At 45.1% G+C, this 16,345-nt stretch overlaps 1 protein-coding gene across 1 annotated transcript in view; it reads left to right on the top strand.

Moving 5' to 3' along the window:
- The window catches only part of EHBP1 (EH domain binding protein 1), a 763,964-nt gene that overhangs the window by 237,270 nt on the left and 510,349 nt on the right, over positions 1 to 16,345 (top strand). The window contains 1 exon segment of the mRNA XM_030196160.1: positions 1,975 to 2,230. Coding sequence (XP_030052020.1) covers positions 1,975 to 2,230 — 256 coding nt within the window.

The raw sequence follows: 16,345 nt of genomic DNA, 5'->3' as shown, positions 1-16,345 counted from the left end.
TGCATAGATATGTTGGAATTATAGAAAGATTTAGCTTGCCACCATGCTTGAAATCCTTATATAGCACAAAAATGCTGTCGTGACTGCAAATAGAGTATGACGCCATTAATATGTTTGAGATAGACAACAGAAAATTATGAAACAAGCCAATGGGATCTATATCAGAAATGTGAGATTAACATTACCCAAGTATAAACAAACAAATGTATTCAACCTATTTTTGAATGTCATACTTAAGTTTATTGTATTTAATAGTGCCATTTATTTTCATTTATCATCCATCTTTCCTTCAATGACTCAGGATGAAGTTCAACAATAATTGAAACAATGGAAAGCCAATATTCTTATGCAGTATAATTTGTTCTAGGATAAATAAATTCATGGTTAATGATTTCATTGTGGCTGAATTTGTTCCTGGAGAAGAGAGACTAGGGGGCTCATTTTCAAAGCTTTGAAAATATACTACTACTACTATTTAACATTTCTAAAGCGCTACCAGGGTTGCGCAGCGCTGTACAATTAACAAAGAAGAACAGTCCCTGCTCAAAGGAGCTTACAATCTAAAGGACAAAAAGTGCAGTCAGTCAAGATTGAGGCAGTCTAGATTTCCTGGATAGAGGTACAATGGTTAGGTGCCGAAAGCGACCTATGCCTCTATGGATCCTGTAATTTTATGTCTTAGTATATCTCTTGGTTCATGGGGGTGTCTCTTTTTTCTTGTGGTTATATAATCGCATTACTTACAACTAATTTGAAGCCTTTTAGTCTTTTTTTCATCTATTTGTAATTTCACTTCTCATAGTTTGATAGTATTGGTTCTTTTCAGTTTTACTGTCTTCATTGTAGTTATTTCAGATCTGCCATTTCCTTGATAGTAAAATGTCATGCTTTCCCAGTAACACTGAGTATTTCCTTACAGTTGTTTTTGTTTTGTCTGAAAATTTCCTGCGTCATTAGCGCTTTGGTTTACTAAGCAGTGCTAGCGGCTGTCCCCGTGCTATTGCCAACATGGCTCATTCACTTTGAATGGGCCTTGTCGGTACTAGTGCATGGACAGCCGCTAGCGCTGCTTCATAAACAGACACCTGGGAGTGAATTATAAATTACTTAAGCAAGGTGACATAAAAATGTAAAATATTATGGCAGATAATAACCATCTTGTGTGCCCAGTTTACTTCATGCTACAGTGCCTTAAACTGTAGTTGACATCTGACCATTTGTAAAGGAAAATATCAGACATCTCAATGTTACCAGAAAATTACCAGAAATCACTTATTTCTATTCATTATAAACTGTTAAAAGTTACTCTGATTACTTAATGCATACATATTTGTCACATTTGGGTCAATTTTCTAAGGGATTTGGATCCTAAATTGGCCTCTTGTTTGCTAGGGCTGAGTGTCTAAATTTATTCTAAAATTGTATTCAAAGCCTAATTTTAGAAACCTAAAAAGTGTGTGGCACAGGGGTGGCTTTGGGGGTAAAAAGTTAGGAGCTTAGCACTGATTTTCAGAAAAAGTCACAATCAGGCTCCTAAATCTAGGCAAATGAATGGCAGGGCAAAATTTAGGTGTATAAGTTTTAAGCTCCTAAATTTAGGTGAATTTAGGCGGACGTTTCAGCTTAAATGCTCCTATGTTTGGCTAAAATAGGGAACAAATTTTGATTTCTAACTTACCCCTCTGTTTACGAAGCTGCACGGCAATGCCAACACAGCCCATTCAAAGTGATTCCCGTAATGATTCCCTCCACGGCAAATGCAATGAAGCCCATTCAATTTCTATGGGCTTCGTTGCATTTGTCTTATGGGAATCACTACCGCAGCTTAGTAAAAGGAGCCCTTAGGAGTCTAAACTTAGGTGTTTAGCTTTTTAAAATATTGGGCCCTTTTATTTTCATGCCTAGGCACGTCATTAAAAATAACACCAGATTATGTTGTAAATATTAATAGTTTATGGTAAATCATTTCTGTAGTGTCACATATGGAGAGCGATTCGTCTTTAAAACCAAACTCTTTGTATGATGATGAAGAATACAATCCCTTTAAAGAGCCAGAGCCTACACAATACTTGAATCCATTTGATGAAGCAGACCCAGAGCCTGAACCGACAGGTGAAATTGTAAAGGTCTCTGCTCCACAACTTGCACAAAAGAAAAATGCTCGACCTGTGGACATGAGCAAGTACCTTTATGCCAATACAGCTGGAACTGAAGAAGACGAACTAGATGAGTAAGTATATTTTAATTAAATGTTCCCTGCATATTTACACTTTACATACAAAAACATGTCCATACAGCTTTGCATTTAGTATGGGCTGTAAAAATCAAGGTTATCAGTTTACCATAGAAGAACGTCTGAACACTCATCAAGGCTGTCGTTTATCTAAAGTAAGAGCAGGATTTTTACAACTACTTTCCATCTTTTAATAAAATAAATCTTTCCAAAACACAACTGTTGGTGACATTTACCTAATTGTTTGTTTAATTATAAAACAGGGTGTGTAGTTATTGTGCAATAACCCTACACCTTTGGAAATTGAGGACATAAAGCAAGAACAAGCCTCCAGAGCAGTTTCCTGAATTGTGCTCTCACTCTAGGTGTACATATGTTGCATAATAACTGTACCACCCTAAGGAGTCATCTTGTGATTAAACATGAGTAATTAAAAAAAAACAAGTAACCTAAGAATTTCTTTTTTTAATTTTAAATTATCTGAAATAGGTGTCGTGCACTAACTAATCTATGTAGTTGCAGCCTAATGTTCTTCCAGCTAGTTTATCTTATTTGCTCTTCTGTTCCTTGTATTTTTTATGGTGTTTGCCAGACTCAGGGTCTGATGCAGAAGCCTTGCATTAGAGCTATGCACCAGTACTCGGTGTACACCTTCCTAACATGAGAGTAACACAAAAGATTTGCTCCTCAGTGCAGTAACCAAAATACACCCAGTGCAAAAAATTGTGCAGTAATATGGGGAGAGCACATTGGAGTTATACGCACATAGGTTTGTGCTAGCGTGAGGTATATCTTGTGCACAAATCAGCATCAAATGTACGCATATCTGCTGCGTATGCACTGAAATGCTATTCTGTGCATAAACGTTTTTGAAATATCAGTATTTGTGTGCAGAATGGTATTCCAGCACATGCATCTCCAGGTGCCAGAACAATTTTTTTAGTGCTCAGACCTGTCTGCACATGTGACTTTCAACAGTCCTGCGCTTTGCTCTTTGTTTCAGCATACCTCGCCCTCAATTTTATCTTTTTACCCATGTTGATTATGGAACCCAGAAAAACGTTACAGGTCTTATATGCTTGTAGTAAAAAGTAGAACCAAGCATGAAATTCTCAGAGGACAGGCAGGCCTCATATTCTCACAGATGGGTGACGTCATCTGACGGAGCCTGGTGTGGAAGCTGACGTGAGATTATTTTAGAACTTTCTAACAGCATCCCACTGCGCATGTGTTGGGGCCCTTCGGCTTGCAGGAGCACAGGTCCCGCAGCATGTTTTTCCGCAGAGTGGGTGGGGGGAAGAGGGTCGTATTGTGTTCTAACAGTGTGTGTTTTCCTCTTTCACAGTGCCTTTCCTGTGTGGGTGTTTTTCATCTGATTGGCTATTTTTTATTCTTCATTTTGTTTTCTAATTCTCCTTTATATTACTAGTTAGTTCAAGTTTTCTTTAATTTTGCAAGCTGCCAGACCTGTTTAGGCTGGAGCACCAACCTCAGTTTGAACACTGCCCCTTTTTCGGTTCACAATTGAGGAGTTTAATTTGTCCGCAATTCTTTTCTCGATGTCTTAGAAGATCGCCAGTGGCTTCAAGAGGTGTGCTCAGTGTAATAGGGTGATTTCTGTGACAGACCTGTGCTCCATGGTTCATCGGATGCCTTGGGCCTGACCTTGAGCCTAACTCTTGTTCTCTCTGTTTAAAAATGCAGTTGAGGAGGACACAGAGGACACAACAGGTCCAACAGAAAAGACTTTTTGGCTCCTCGAAGACTGGTGCATCGTCATCAACAAAGATGCTGCCAAGACTTCACTATGCACTGGCATCGAGAAGATCTACACCTCTCTCGACATCGGGCACTGAGAGTAGGCCCCAGGACAGGATAGCATTGGACCTGACACCAAGTTCACATATGGGTTCAACATCATTCTTGTTGGCACCGAAGGATCACAGCTCTGAACACTGGGGGAAGCCCAAGAAGCACAGGCATCAGTCCTCATCGATGCATGGCGCTGGGGGCATCAGCTTCACCAGTAACCAAGAAGCACTGGAAGGAGCATTCCTCCTCTGCAGAAGAGGTTCCGATGCACAAGTTTCCAGGCAGTCAGGTCCCGCAACCACTTCGGCACCAACACTTTCTCAGGTTGCTTTTTTCTCGGCTCTCCCGCCTTTGCTTATGCCTTCCTTTAAAGAGTAGTTCCAAGCCATATTCAGGGAGGAATTGGTGTAGATGCCGCAGCTGCAAACCGCCCAGGCATCGAGGGCACTTGCACCAGTTGTGGATCACACCCAGATTCTTTCTGAGGCTGAACCCATGCCTGTGCAGATAGCCTCTACACCAGCACCTCGAAGGGTGTTGAAATCCACTCATATAGTACTGTTCTCGATGTTAGGGGAGGAAGCTTCCCTGGAGTCAGAGGGTAGGGTTGTACTTCGGTGCTCTTTGGGGTGTGGACATGGTTTCAGTGAGCCGAGCTAGGTGCAGACTCATTCAGCCTTCTCTGAGTATGGTGAGGAGGACCCACACTACTTCTTGAAAGAGGAGTCTTATGGGATACCCTCTGATCCTGCTCCACCTCAAGAGTCATGAATCTCCTCCTGAGGGTATCTCCTTCACTGGTTTTGTTAGAGAGATGGCTTCTGCAATCTCATTTAAGTTAGAGACGGCGGAGGAGCCTAGGGCAGAAATGTTTAACTGTACTGGACTACAAATCTCCACCTAAGGAAGGGGTCACAGTACTATTGCACCCTAGCCTTAAAGATGCACTGAAAGAACTGGGAATCTCCCCTCTCAGTGCAGCTTGCACCCAAGAAGGTGGATACGCAGTATCCATATCCAGAAGGCTCCTGGATTTGAGAGGGCTCAGCTGCCTCATCACTCTCTGTTGGTCGAATCCGCTCTCAAACGAGCTAGGTGCTCTCGGATTCATTTCTCTGTGCCCTCAGGTAGAGAGTCTCAGAAACTAGACTTGTTTGGGAGGGAAGCTTTTCAGGCCTAGATGCTTATTGCCCACATCCTGTCCTACCCAGCTGTACATGAGCTTTACTTGTGTTCTTTGTTCTGCAGTACACTAATTCTTGTGGATTCTCTCACACCGAAAAAGGCTGCAGAGCTTTGCCAGTTGGCAAGTAAGCAGCCAGAGTGTAGAAAATATGTGGCCAGGGGTGCGTGCGACTCTTTTGATATAGCATTCAGACTCTTCCGCTATGGGTGTGGGAATGTGCAGACTGTCATGGCTCTATGTCTCTGACCTAGAACCAGTGGTTCAGGAGAGGTTGGCGAACATTCCTTGCTGAGGTGACAACCTGTTTGACGATATGGTAGAAGAGATCTCAGACCTCATCAAAAAACATAGAGATACCATCCGAACCCTGTCTCAGCAACCTCCAGCTGCAGCCTCCTCTTCTAGGAGGTTTTTGAGTGGGCCTAGGCAGCGACCCTTACTAATTTCAGAGGCATAGGTTTCCCCCACCTTCTCCCTCTGCCCGGTATTCCCACACCCAGCGTTCTTTGCCTTGCCAGCCCCAGCTGGCACCCCAGTCGAAGCAAGGGATGAGCTTTTGACTGGTTCCAGGAGAGTATAGTTGCACTCAAAGTAACAGTCCAGGGTGGCTTACCAGTAGGGAGAAGGCTGAATTTTTACCAACACAGGTGGCCCCTTGTAACCTCTGACTAGTGGGTTCTTTAGATAGTCCATCTTTTACACACCCTACATTGGCCTCAAAGACCACCAAATTGCTCACTGACAGCTTTGTACATAAGCTCTCAACACAAGCAGGTACTTGCAGAGGAAACCTCTGCCCTTCTACAGGCCAATATGGTTGAGGCCATACTACCCAGGCAGGAAGGTGAGGGATTCTATTCCAGGTACTTCCTTGTGCCCAAAAAGACGGGGATTTTGTCCCATCCTAGACCTTGAACAAATTCCTGGTCAAAGAAAAGTTCATCATGATTTCCCTAGGCACCCTTCTCCCCTTGATTCAGGAAAAAGATTGGCTATGCTCTCTGGATATGAAGGATGCATATACCCATATTTCAATATTTCCCAGTCACAGGAGGTATCTCATATTTCAGATAGGGAGATACCAGTACCATGTTCTGCCATTTGGCCTCACGTCAGCTACCAGGGTATTCACCAAGTGTCTAGCGGGAGTGGTGGCATATTTATGCAGACTAGAAGTATATTTGTTTCCCTTTCTAGATGATTGGCTGGTCAAGAGCACATCACAGGAGGGGCAACAAAGTCAATGCACCTAACTATTCAGGCATTGGAGCTACTAGGGTTTGTCATAAACTACCCCAATTCCCACCTTCTTCCGGTCCAGAGATTAGAGCACATAGGAGCCCTGATCGATATATTGCAGACTAAGGCTTTTCTCCCCAAAGCAAGAGCAGACAGCTTGACTGCACTAACCTCACAGGTCTGAAACAGCAAGTAGATCATAGCTCGGTAAAAGTTGAGATTGATGGGCCACATGGCCTCAACATTGCATGTCACTCTCATGGCATGGCTCCATTTGAGAGTGGCCCAGTGAATCCTAGCTTCCCAGTGGTCACAGGTGGCAGGGAATCTAGTGGATGCAATCCAGATTTTGCCAGAGTTAACTCATGCCCTTCTCTGGTGGACAGTTCGATTGAATTTGACTGTGGGACTACCATTCCAAATTCCATCTCAGAAGGTGTTAACAACAGATGCATCTAACCTAGGATGAGGAACTCATATAGATGGGCTTCACACCCAGGGAACGTGGTCTGCTAAGGAAACATCTTCATTTCAACCTCCTTGAGCTGAGGGCCATTTGGAACCCTCTAAAGGCTTTCAGAGATCAATTACAGAATCAAATTATTCTCATTCAGATGGACAACTAGGCTGCAGTATTCTCTGTAAACAACGAGGGGGTATGGGAAGCAAGTAGGAATGTGGCAGTGGGCCCTCCTTCATGGAATGGTACTTAGAGCCACATACCTACCAAGAAAGGACAACTGCCTGGCAGACAGACTAAGCAGAGTTTTGCAGCTGCATGTGTGATCTCTCAACATGGGTGTAGCCCACAAGATCTTTGAGCGTGGTGCACCCCCTCGGTTGGACCCATCTCAGCATCAAAGTTTCCCAGTTCTGTTCCAGGCTCAGATCACACAGCAGACTAGTGTCAGATGCCTTGCTTCTACATTGGGGGAGGGGACTTCTGTATGGATATCTTCCGATACTGCTCATGGAGAAGACTTCGCTGAAACTCAAACAAGACCAGGGAATTATGATTCAATTGCACTTTACTGGCTGAGGCAGATATGATTTCCTCTTCTTCTGGAGTTGTCCTTCGAAGATCCGTGGTGATCGGAATATTTTCTGACCCTCATTGTGAAGAATGGGAGCTCTGTCCTGCACACCAACTTCCAATCCCTGGCCCTCACAGCTTGGATGTTGAGAGTGTAGAATTTGAATCCTTATATTTGCAAGAGGGAATCTCCCACATTTTCCTAGCTTCCAGGAAAGACTCCATTAAGAGGTGTTACTCGTTTAAGTGGAAGAGGTTTGCTGTCTGGTGTGAGGGTAAGGCCTTAGATCACCTCAACTGCCTCGTCACAAAAATTGCTTGAATACCTCATGCACCTTTCTGAGTTTGGTTTGAAAATTAACTCTGTAAGGGTTCATCTAAGTGCAATCAGTGTGTATCATCGTGTGGGAGGTAAGCCTTTCTCTGCACAACCTCTAGCTGTTTACTTTATGAGAAATTTGCTATTGACAAAGCCTCCTGTCAAACCTCCAGCTGTATCATGGGATCTCAACATTGTCCTCACCCAGCTGATGAAAGCTCCTTTTAAGCCACTTGATTCCAGTTATCTGAAGTATTTGACCTGGAAAGTTGTGTTTTTGGTGGTGGTCACTTCAGCTCGCAGAGTCTGTGAGCTTCAGGCCCTAATAGCTGATCCACCTTACACTAAGTTTCACCACAATAGAGTAGTTCTCCGCATGCACTCCTTTCTAAGGTAGTGTTGAGGTTCCATTTTAATCAGTCGATCATCCTACCAACTTTTTTCCCAAAACCACATGCCCATACTGTCAACAGTGTACTGCATACCTTAGACTATGTTATGATTCTGCTAGACAGGCAGGGGGATAACTGGGACTGGCTTCTGATTGGCCTGTTAGGGACTGAGCTGACGTCTGCTGCAGATGTCAGAAGTCAGATCTATTTAAACCTACCTTTCCCTACAGTCCATGCTTTATCGTTTGATCCCTGTCAGCGGAAGCCTGTTACCCTTTCTCTGTTCTAGTAGCACACTGTGCTTTCGTGGGAGTTTGTTTACTCCTTTCATTGCTCGTAGCTTCTCTGTGTGCTGGTTGTTCCCAACGTATGCTTGATTGTTTCCCTAGCTAAGCTGCTTTCCCTGATTACCTTGCTCCCCTGCACCTGTGGGTGCTCTGTCTGCTCTGTCTCTGTGTGCTGGTTTTCCCAGCGTATGCTTGTTTACTTCCCTAGCTTAGCTGATTCCCTGATTACCTTGCTCCCATGCACCTGTGGGTGCTCTGTCTGCTCTGTCTCTGTATGCAGCTGAGTTCTGGTAGGAACATTGTTTGTGTTTTTCCTTTGTTAGCTTTAAACCTTTGACTACTGTGTAAGCCCTGCTTCTTCCTGACATGAGTGTTCCTAGCAGCCCTTCCCTTTAGCCTGCTCTAACTCTTTGTCTGCTGTGGTTGTCTCCTGAGTCCTGTAAGCATTGCTCCTTATCTGTCGGATATATGTAAAGGCAGCTTTCCCTGTTTGCTTGCTTTTCCCTTTGTCTCTAGTGTCTGTTATTTGACTCTGTGGCACAGCCTTGTGCACTCTTGTGTGTGGTTTCCCTTGACCCTTGAATGCTGAGTGGCACAGTCCTGTGCATTCCTATAAGTGGTTTCCCTTAATCCTTGAGTGCTGTGTAGCACAGCCTTGTGTATTCCTATAAGTGGTTTCCTTTATTATTATTATTAGCATTGTATAGCGCTACCAGACACACGCAGCGCTGAACACCTGACACAAAGAGACAGTCCCTGCTCAAAAGAGCTTACAATCTAAGTAATACAGACAAACAAGACAGTTATGGGTGAGGGAAGTAATGGGTGAGAAGGGAGGAAGGGACAAAGGGAGGGCAATTGTGGCTAGGAGCTAAAAGCAGCAGTGAAAAGGTGGGTTTTCATCATAGATTTGAAACAGGTAGAGATGGAGCTAGACGTATAGGTCCAGGAAGTCTATTCATTCCTATAGGTAGCTTCCCTTTTCCCTTAGGTGCTGTGTGGTACAGCCTAGTGTATTTGTGTGCTGTATGGGTACAGCCTAGTGTTCCTGTGGAGCTTTGCTCCTATAGTGTCTGTGTCCCATTCTGTCCTTGGCTTTCTCTTCCCCTGGTCGTAGCCTGTACCTGCCAGCTTCTTGTCTGTCGCCCTTCCCTTGTGTCACTATCTAGCACTGTGTGTGTTGCATGTGCTCCAGTCCCTTCTGGGACCCCTCGTTGTTCTTTTTCCCTTCCCTAGTGTGTGACTCGGTTCCAGATCCACTGTGAGGCCCGTACGCTTGGACTCCATACGAGTGGGTTCCCGTTAGGCCATGAGGCCCGCCTGAGGGTCTATCTCCCCTTTTCTGCTGGTGCTGGTCGAGTGTCCTGAGTGTGCGGGACTTTGTGGCTATGGTCTTGTGTAGCGCCTGTTTGGTCCACCCTGGGCCTTGACTAAGATCCTTCCTAAGCCTCGGCCTAGGCTCAAGGGTTCACGAACGTATTAACAAGACTGCAAGCGAGCCTTCGCCTTCTATCTGGAGTGGACTGAAGCCCATGGACAGTCCACTCAGATTTTTCTTTTTTGAACCAAACAGGATTTGGGTAGCCATTGATGCACAATTTTTAATTGGCTAGCAGATTGCATCTCTTTTACTTATTTATTTATTTTATTTATTTTACAGCACTTATATCCCACAATTTCCCACCGCTGGCAGGCTCAAAGTGGCTAACAACATTTAAATTACAAATAGGCGAGCACAATAAATGGTAAGGGATAGGCAAGGGCAGAGAGACAAGGAGAAAGAAATGGGTTAGTCCATAAGGGCAGTGTCCTGAGATCAGTGAGGTTGGCCAGTATCTGCGGGGTACGCTTGCTCAAATAAGCAGGTGTTAAGTGACTTCCTAAAAATCAGATGATCCTGAACCGTTTTCACTGATTTAGGTAGTGCATTCCACAAGTGAGTACTGACGTACGAAAAGGTGGAAGCATACATGGTTTTATACTTCAGTTTTGAACACGCAGGGTAATGGAGGTTTAAATAAGAACGGGCAGTTCTGAGTGAGTTTCTTGGTGGTAGGTGGACAAGGGCATCCATGTATGCTGGGGCTGTTCCGTAGAGAATCTTGTGGACTAGGGTACAGATTTTGAAAGTTATACGCTCTTGCACAGGAAGCCAGTGTAATTTCTCACGAAGTGGACTGGAACTGGTGAACTTTGACACTCCATGGATTAGTCGAGCTGCTGTGTTTTGGACGGTTATACCTAGGCTGGGTTCACTCTAGATGGTCATGTCAAGGCTCATAATGTCAGAGCCATGGACACTTAAGGTCAGCATCCATAGGGAAGATTTGCAAAGTTGCGACATGGTCCTTTATGCACACATTCACATCTCATTACTGCCTTGAACATGACCTCTGAGACGACAGCCCATTCGGGCAGGCAGTTCTGAAGAATTTGTTCAGTGTTTAGAATACAACTCTACCTCTCCTCAGGCCAAGTTTTCTTTAGTCCCAGGCTGCTCCTCACAACTAGTATGTAAATAGTTTCAGGTTAATTGACTTTCAGGCCTTGATGTTTCAAGTCCCTATTCTCCTAGCATTGTTGTTTTTTGGTGAGCCTGGTAGCTAGGGATTCCCATCTGTGGGAATACGATGGTCTGCTTGTCCTCGGAGAAAGCAAAGTTACTCAGCTGTAGGAGGTGTTCTCCGAGAACAGCAGGACAAGTATTCTCACATACCCTCCCACCTCCCCGAGGAGTTGTATTATTTAGCTCTCTTACAAGACTGAGAGACCCACGCTCACGCATCAGGCAAAAGTTCTCCAATAATCTCATTAGTCAGCTTCTGCACCTGGCTCTGTCTGGTGACATCACCCACCTGGCCTTCTATCCTTTAGAGATTATCTGCTATAGGTGAGTAACTTTGCTTTAATGCTTGCTGCAGAAGAATGAGCTAAACTTTTACATCTCTTCAGACCTTGCATTAAAGCACCATCATGGAGCTCAGGCTTTTAGTCTTCTGTGCATTTCTCTCTATCTGCACTGAGTAGCTAATAGCTTCATTAACATGGATTTAAATGTCTACACAAGGCTTTGTGCACAGTTAGCTTGTGTGCAAAAATTCTGCATGATGCATCCACAGAATTGTGAGCCATAGCCAAACTAATTGGTGTTCAAAGCCTGACACTGTTTACTGTATCGTTCCATGTCCGTGTTTCCATGTCCTGATATATTAAGGCCCTTTCCTAAGCTGTGCTAAAATGTGGCCAGCTCTGTCCCTAGCGTGGGTGTTCCCCATGCACTGAGGCCACTTTTAGTGCTGCATTAAAGTGGGCCCCATTTTCCTTTATTTCCATTAATGACCACGTGTTAATTTTCCCTTTAGCGTGTGGCTATTAACGGGTGAGCACTTACCAACACCTATTTTTAGGCAGTAAAGGCTCATGTGTGAACCATGCACAAATCAGCACACGACGATGTAGCTGTGAGAACTGATTAGCACAGAACATGCCTACTCTCCACCCTCCAGACACACCCCATTGCTAAAAAAAATAAATTCTATTTTTTACCACATGTGAAATTTGCACCAATCTTAAAACTGCTGCAGGACGCCCGAGCGCTTCCCATGGTAGTGCTTTTTATCCTGTGATAAGCATGCATTAGTGCTTACTGCAGCTTAGTAAAAGGGCCCCATCGTGTGTAGCAAACTGCAGGGAAAGGACATCGAAAGTTAGGTTGGATAGAAAGGCTGCTTGTTCTCACATTTGGGGTTGACGTCCGCCTCGGCCCAGGAATCGGCATTTTGCAAGCAAAATATAAAAAAAAAAGTTTTGCCAGAGCCTTCTGTGGCGCGAGCAGCTCGCACCGTGCATGCGCAGACTGATTTTCTGCCTGTCGCATGAGCATGTTCCCTTAGTTATTTTTTCTCCGCGTTGAGGTGCGGTGTTGTATTTTTCTGTTCCTCACAGGCCCAGGAGAGAGTCTTTGTTTTTTGTTTTCCCTCTGTCTAATCCCATGATCCCGAAAAAAGCTGAATCCCAATATCGGATCCACGGTGAACCTGGATTGATGAAGTTTCAGCTACCTCACCATTCCATGGTGGTGGACTCTCAAAAGAGCCAAGAGCACTAGGGCCTATGCCTCGGCGCCCCCAGGCAGAGAATCTAGAACCTTGGACTCTTTTGGGAGGAAGACGTATCAGGCCGCTGTGCTTGCTGCCAAGATCCAGACATACCAGCTCTTTAAGAGCGTCCACCTGCAGAACCCGGTGAGGCAACTGTCCACCTTGGTTGATGCACTCCCTCGGAGCAGGCTGAGCCTTGTTGCCAGGTGGTCAGGCAGCAGAAGGTGTGTCAAAAATTCCTGGCCAGGGGTATGTTCAACACTTTTGATGTAGCATCCAGGATCGCTGCCCAAGGTATAGTGATGCGCAGACTCTCATGGCTGCGTGTCTCTGACCTGGATCATTCAGTCCAGTAGCAGATGGCGGATGTTCCTTGCTGGGGGGATAACCTTTTTGGTGAGAAAGTAGAGGATCAAGTAGACCAGATCGAGAAGCACAATGATGCTATGGATTCTCTCTCCTGCCGGGTGTCTTCTGCTACTACCTGGGAGACTGGGCGGCTAGATGGCAGATGACATTTAATGTGAGCAAGTGCAAGGTGGTGCATGTGGGAAAAAGGAACCCGAATTATAGCTACGTCATGCAAGGTTCCACGTTAGTAGTTACGGACCAAGAAAGGGATCTGGGTGTCGTTGTCAATAATACACTGAAACCTTCTGCTCAGTGTGCTGCTGCGGCTCGGAAAGTGAATAGAATGTTGGGTATTATTAGGAAAGGTATGGAAAACAGGTGTGAGGATGTTATAATGCCGTTATATTGCTCCATGATGCGACCGCACCTTGAGTATTGTGTTCAATTCTGGTCACCGCATCTCAAGAAAGATATAGTGGAATTGGAAAAGGTGCAGCGAAGGGCGACTAAAAGGATAGCGGGGATGGGACGACATCCCTATGAAGAAAGACTAAGGAGGCTAGGGCTTTTCAGCTTGGAGAAGAGACGGCTGAGGGGAGACATGATAGAGGTATTTAAAATAATGAGTGGAGTGGAACAGGTGGATGTGAAGCGTCTGTTCACGCTTTCCAAAAAATACTAGGACTAGGGGGCATGCGATGAAACTACAGTGTAGTAAATTTAAAACAAATCGGAGAAAATCTTTCTTCACCCAATGCGTAATTAAACTCTGGAATTCGTTGCCGGAGAACGTGGTGGAGGCGGTTAGCTTGGCAGAGTTTAAAAAGGGGTTAGATTGTTTCCTAAAGGACAAGTCCATAAACTGCTACTAAATGGACTTGGGAAAAATCCATAATTCTAGGAATAACATATATAGAATGTTTGTACGTTTGGGAAGCTTGCCAGGTGCCCTTGGCCTGGATTGGCCGCTATCGTGGACAGGATGCTCGACTCGATGGACCCTTGGTCTTTTCCCAGTGTGGCATTACTTATGTACTTATGTACCTCCTCATCTAGAAGGTTTTTTGGAGGGAAGAGGAGTGCTCCCTATTCCTATGCTAAGTACACTCCTGCTTCTCGCCAGCCTGCCCAGGGTCAGTCCCAGCACTCTCGTGCTCGTCAACAGTGTGTGCCAAAGGCCACTGTGGCTCCCCAGCAAAAGCAAGGGACGGGCTTTTGACTGGCTCCAGTTCAGCATAACCTCAGTAAACGTGTCCGTACCAGACAACTTGCCGGTTGTGGGAAGGTTAATGTTTTTTTTCACCACAGGTGGCCTCTTATAACCTTCAAATTGTTCGGTTAGGATTCACCCTCAATCTGAAATCCAAGCCTCCAAATTGCCCATCGGGAGCTCAGTCCTTCAGCTCCCAGCACAAGCAGGTACTTGCAGAGGAACTCTCCGCCCTTCTACAGGCCCAAGTGGTAGAACCCGTTCCTCCAGGGGAAGAGGGGCTGGGATTCTATTCCAGGTACTTCCTTGTGCAAAAGAAATCAGGGGGGATGAGTCCCATCCTAGACCTTAGGGTCCTGAACAAATTTCTTAGAAAAGTTCAGGATGGTTTCCCTAGGCACCCTTCTTCCCATGATTCAGAAAAATGATTGACTATGCTCTCTGGACTTAAGGGATGCTTACACCCACATCTCGATACTTCCAGCTCACAGGAAGTACCGTGTACTGCTTTTGGGCCTGGCGTCTGCGCCCAGAGTGCTTACAAAATGCCTAGCTGTGAGGGTCACGTGACGTCATGAGCTGAGCTAGCAGCGTGGTGCCTCGGCTCCGGGATCCTCACCCCGCAAACAGCCTATTTTAACACGTAAAAGCCCTTCAAAATTCGCTGAGCTAAGCAGCAAAAGCGTATGGAAAAATACTTCGCGAAATCGCCAACAGTAATGACCCAACGGCTGGCTAATAGGGGGAAAAACAAGGCGAGCACCGCAGAGGGCAAGATGGCGGAGGTAGGCCCGGAAGCGGCGGGATCGAGTTTTACGGAACAGCAGCTCTCCCAGCTGACCGGCGCAATGACGAGCGCTTGGGCTCTGAAATGGACAGCGCTAAATGATAAACTAGATAATCTCCAAATGGCATTGGACGGTCTGGGAACGCGAACAAGTGATTTAGAAACGCGAGTCTCTGCAATTGAAGACGACACACGCAGTTATGGCCCCGACTTGCGAAACTTACAACAACAACTGAGAGAACAGGGGCTAAAACTTGAAGATTTGGAAAGCAGATCGCGAAGGAATAATGTTCGCATTGTGGGACTTACGGAACAATTGCCGGAGCGCAATCTGGAGCCATGGCTGGAGACTTGGTTGACAAAAGAGCTGGCATTGACGGATTCGGCGGGCCCGTTGGTAATTGAGCGCGCACACCGCGTGGGAAGGAAACTGGAGATAAATGCCAGGCCAAGGGTAATAGTGGCAAAAATCTTAAACTACAAACATAAGTTGGAGATTCTTCAGGGCTTTAAGATACGTAGAGATTCATTGAAGTACGGAGGACAAAATATACTGATTTTTCAGGATTATACCCAAGCAGTACAGGAACAGAGGAGAAAAATTTCACCCCATATGTTCCAAGTTGGCGGAAAAAAAGATAAAGTTTGCTCTACAATTTCCCGCGAAACTGCGGGTGCAAGTGCAAGATCGCTGGCAGACCTTTCAGACAGCAACAGAGGCTGAGAAAAAGCTTAATGAGCACCAATTACTGGCAGAGTCTTAGCGGATGATAGGCTCTCAAAGTGGAAGTGTGGAAAGTTGTTTGATTGCTGGCCTTCTCTTGCTGTGGACGAGGCATGGGGGCTGGTGGTGGCAAAGAGTACAGAAGCAGTGGAGAGGGGCAAAAGAAATGGTTGGATTAATTTGGTTCTGATGAAAATCATGGATTGCCTACTGGTCTAATATTATTTACTAGAGTGTGAACCACCCCCCAGCTTAAACAGAGTGAAACAGAGCCTTATAGTCCATTTATTTAATACTGGGCTTCAAGCTGGCTGGCAAAATAATGGTTGGACACTACCTTAATGACGACCCCTTGAATAACAGGGGCAATAAATATTTCAGCTTGATGTAACCATTCTGCTGATGGAAGGTAGCAATGTATGCGCCTCCACGAGGGATCAGGAGAAAACATCTCTTACTGGGTTAGCAGGAGGCTGACAGGTTCAATTTGAGATTGGACGTTTGCAGAATGAATGTTCATTATTAACAAAGCAATGGTAGTGAGATGAGATGTTATAAAATGTTTAATTTGTTTTGGATTTATAAATATAATGTATTGGTCGCCATGAAAAGGTTTAAGAAAATTAATGGCGATCAAAGTTTGCAGAGTTGCAGGTATTGAGACATGACGTT

This window comes from Microcaecilia unicolor, chromosome 3 (assembly GCF_901765095.1).
Source record: "Microcaecilia unicolor chromosome 3, aMicUni1.1, whole genome shotgun sequence".
In the NCBI taxonomy this organism is placed as follows: Eukaryota; Metazoa; Chordata; class Amphibia; order Gymnophiona; family Siphonopidae; genus Microcaecilia; species Microcaecilia unicolor.
The sequence above is the reverse complement of the archived record's forward strand: the minus strand, read 5'-3'. Positions and strand labels throughout refer to the sequence as shown.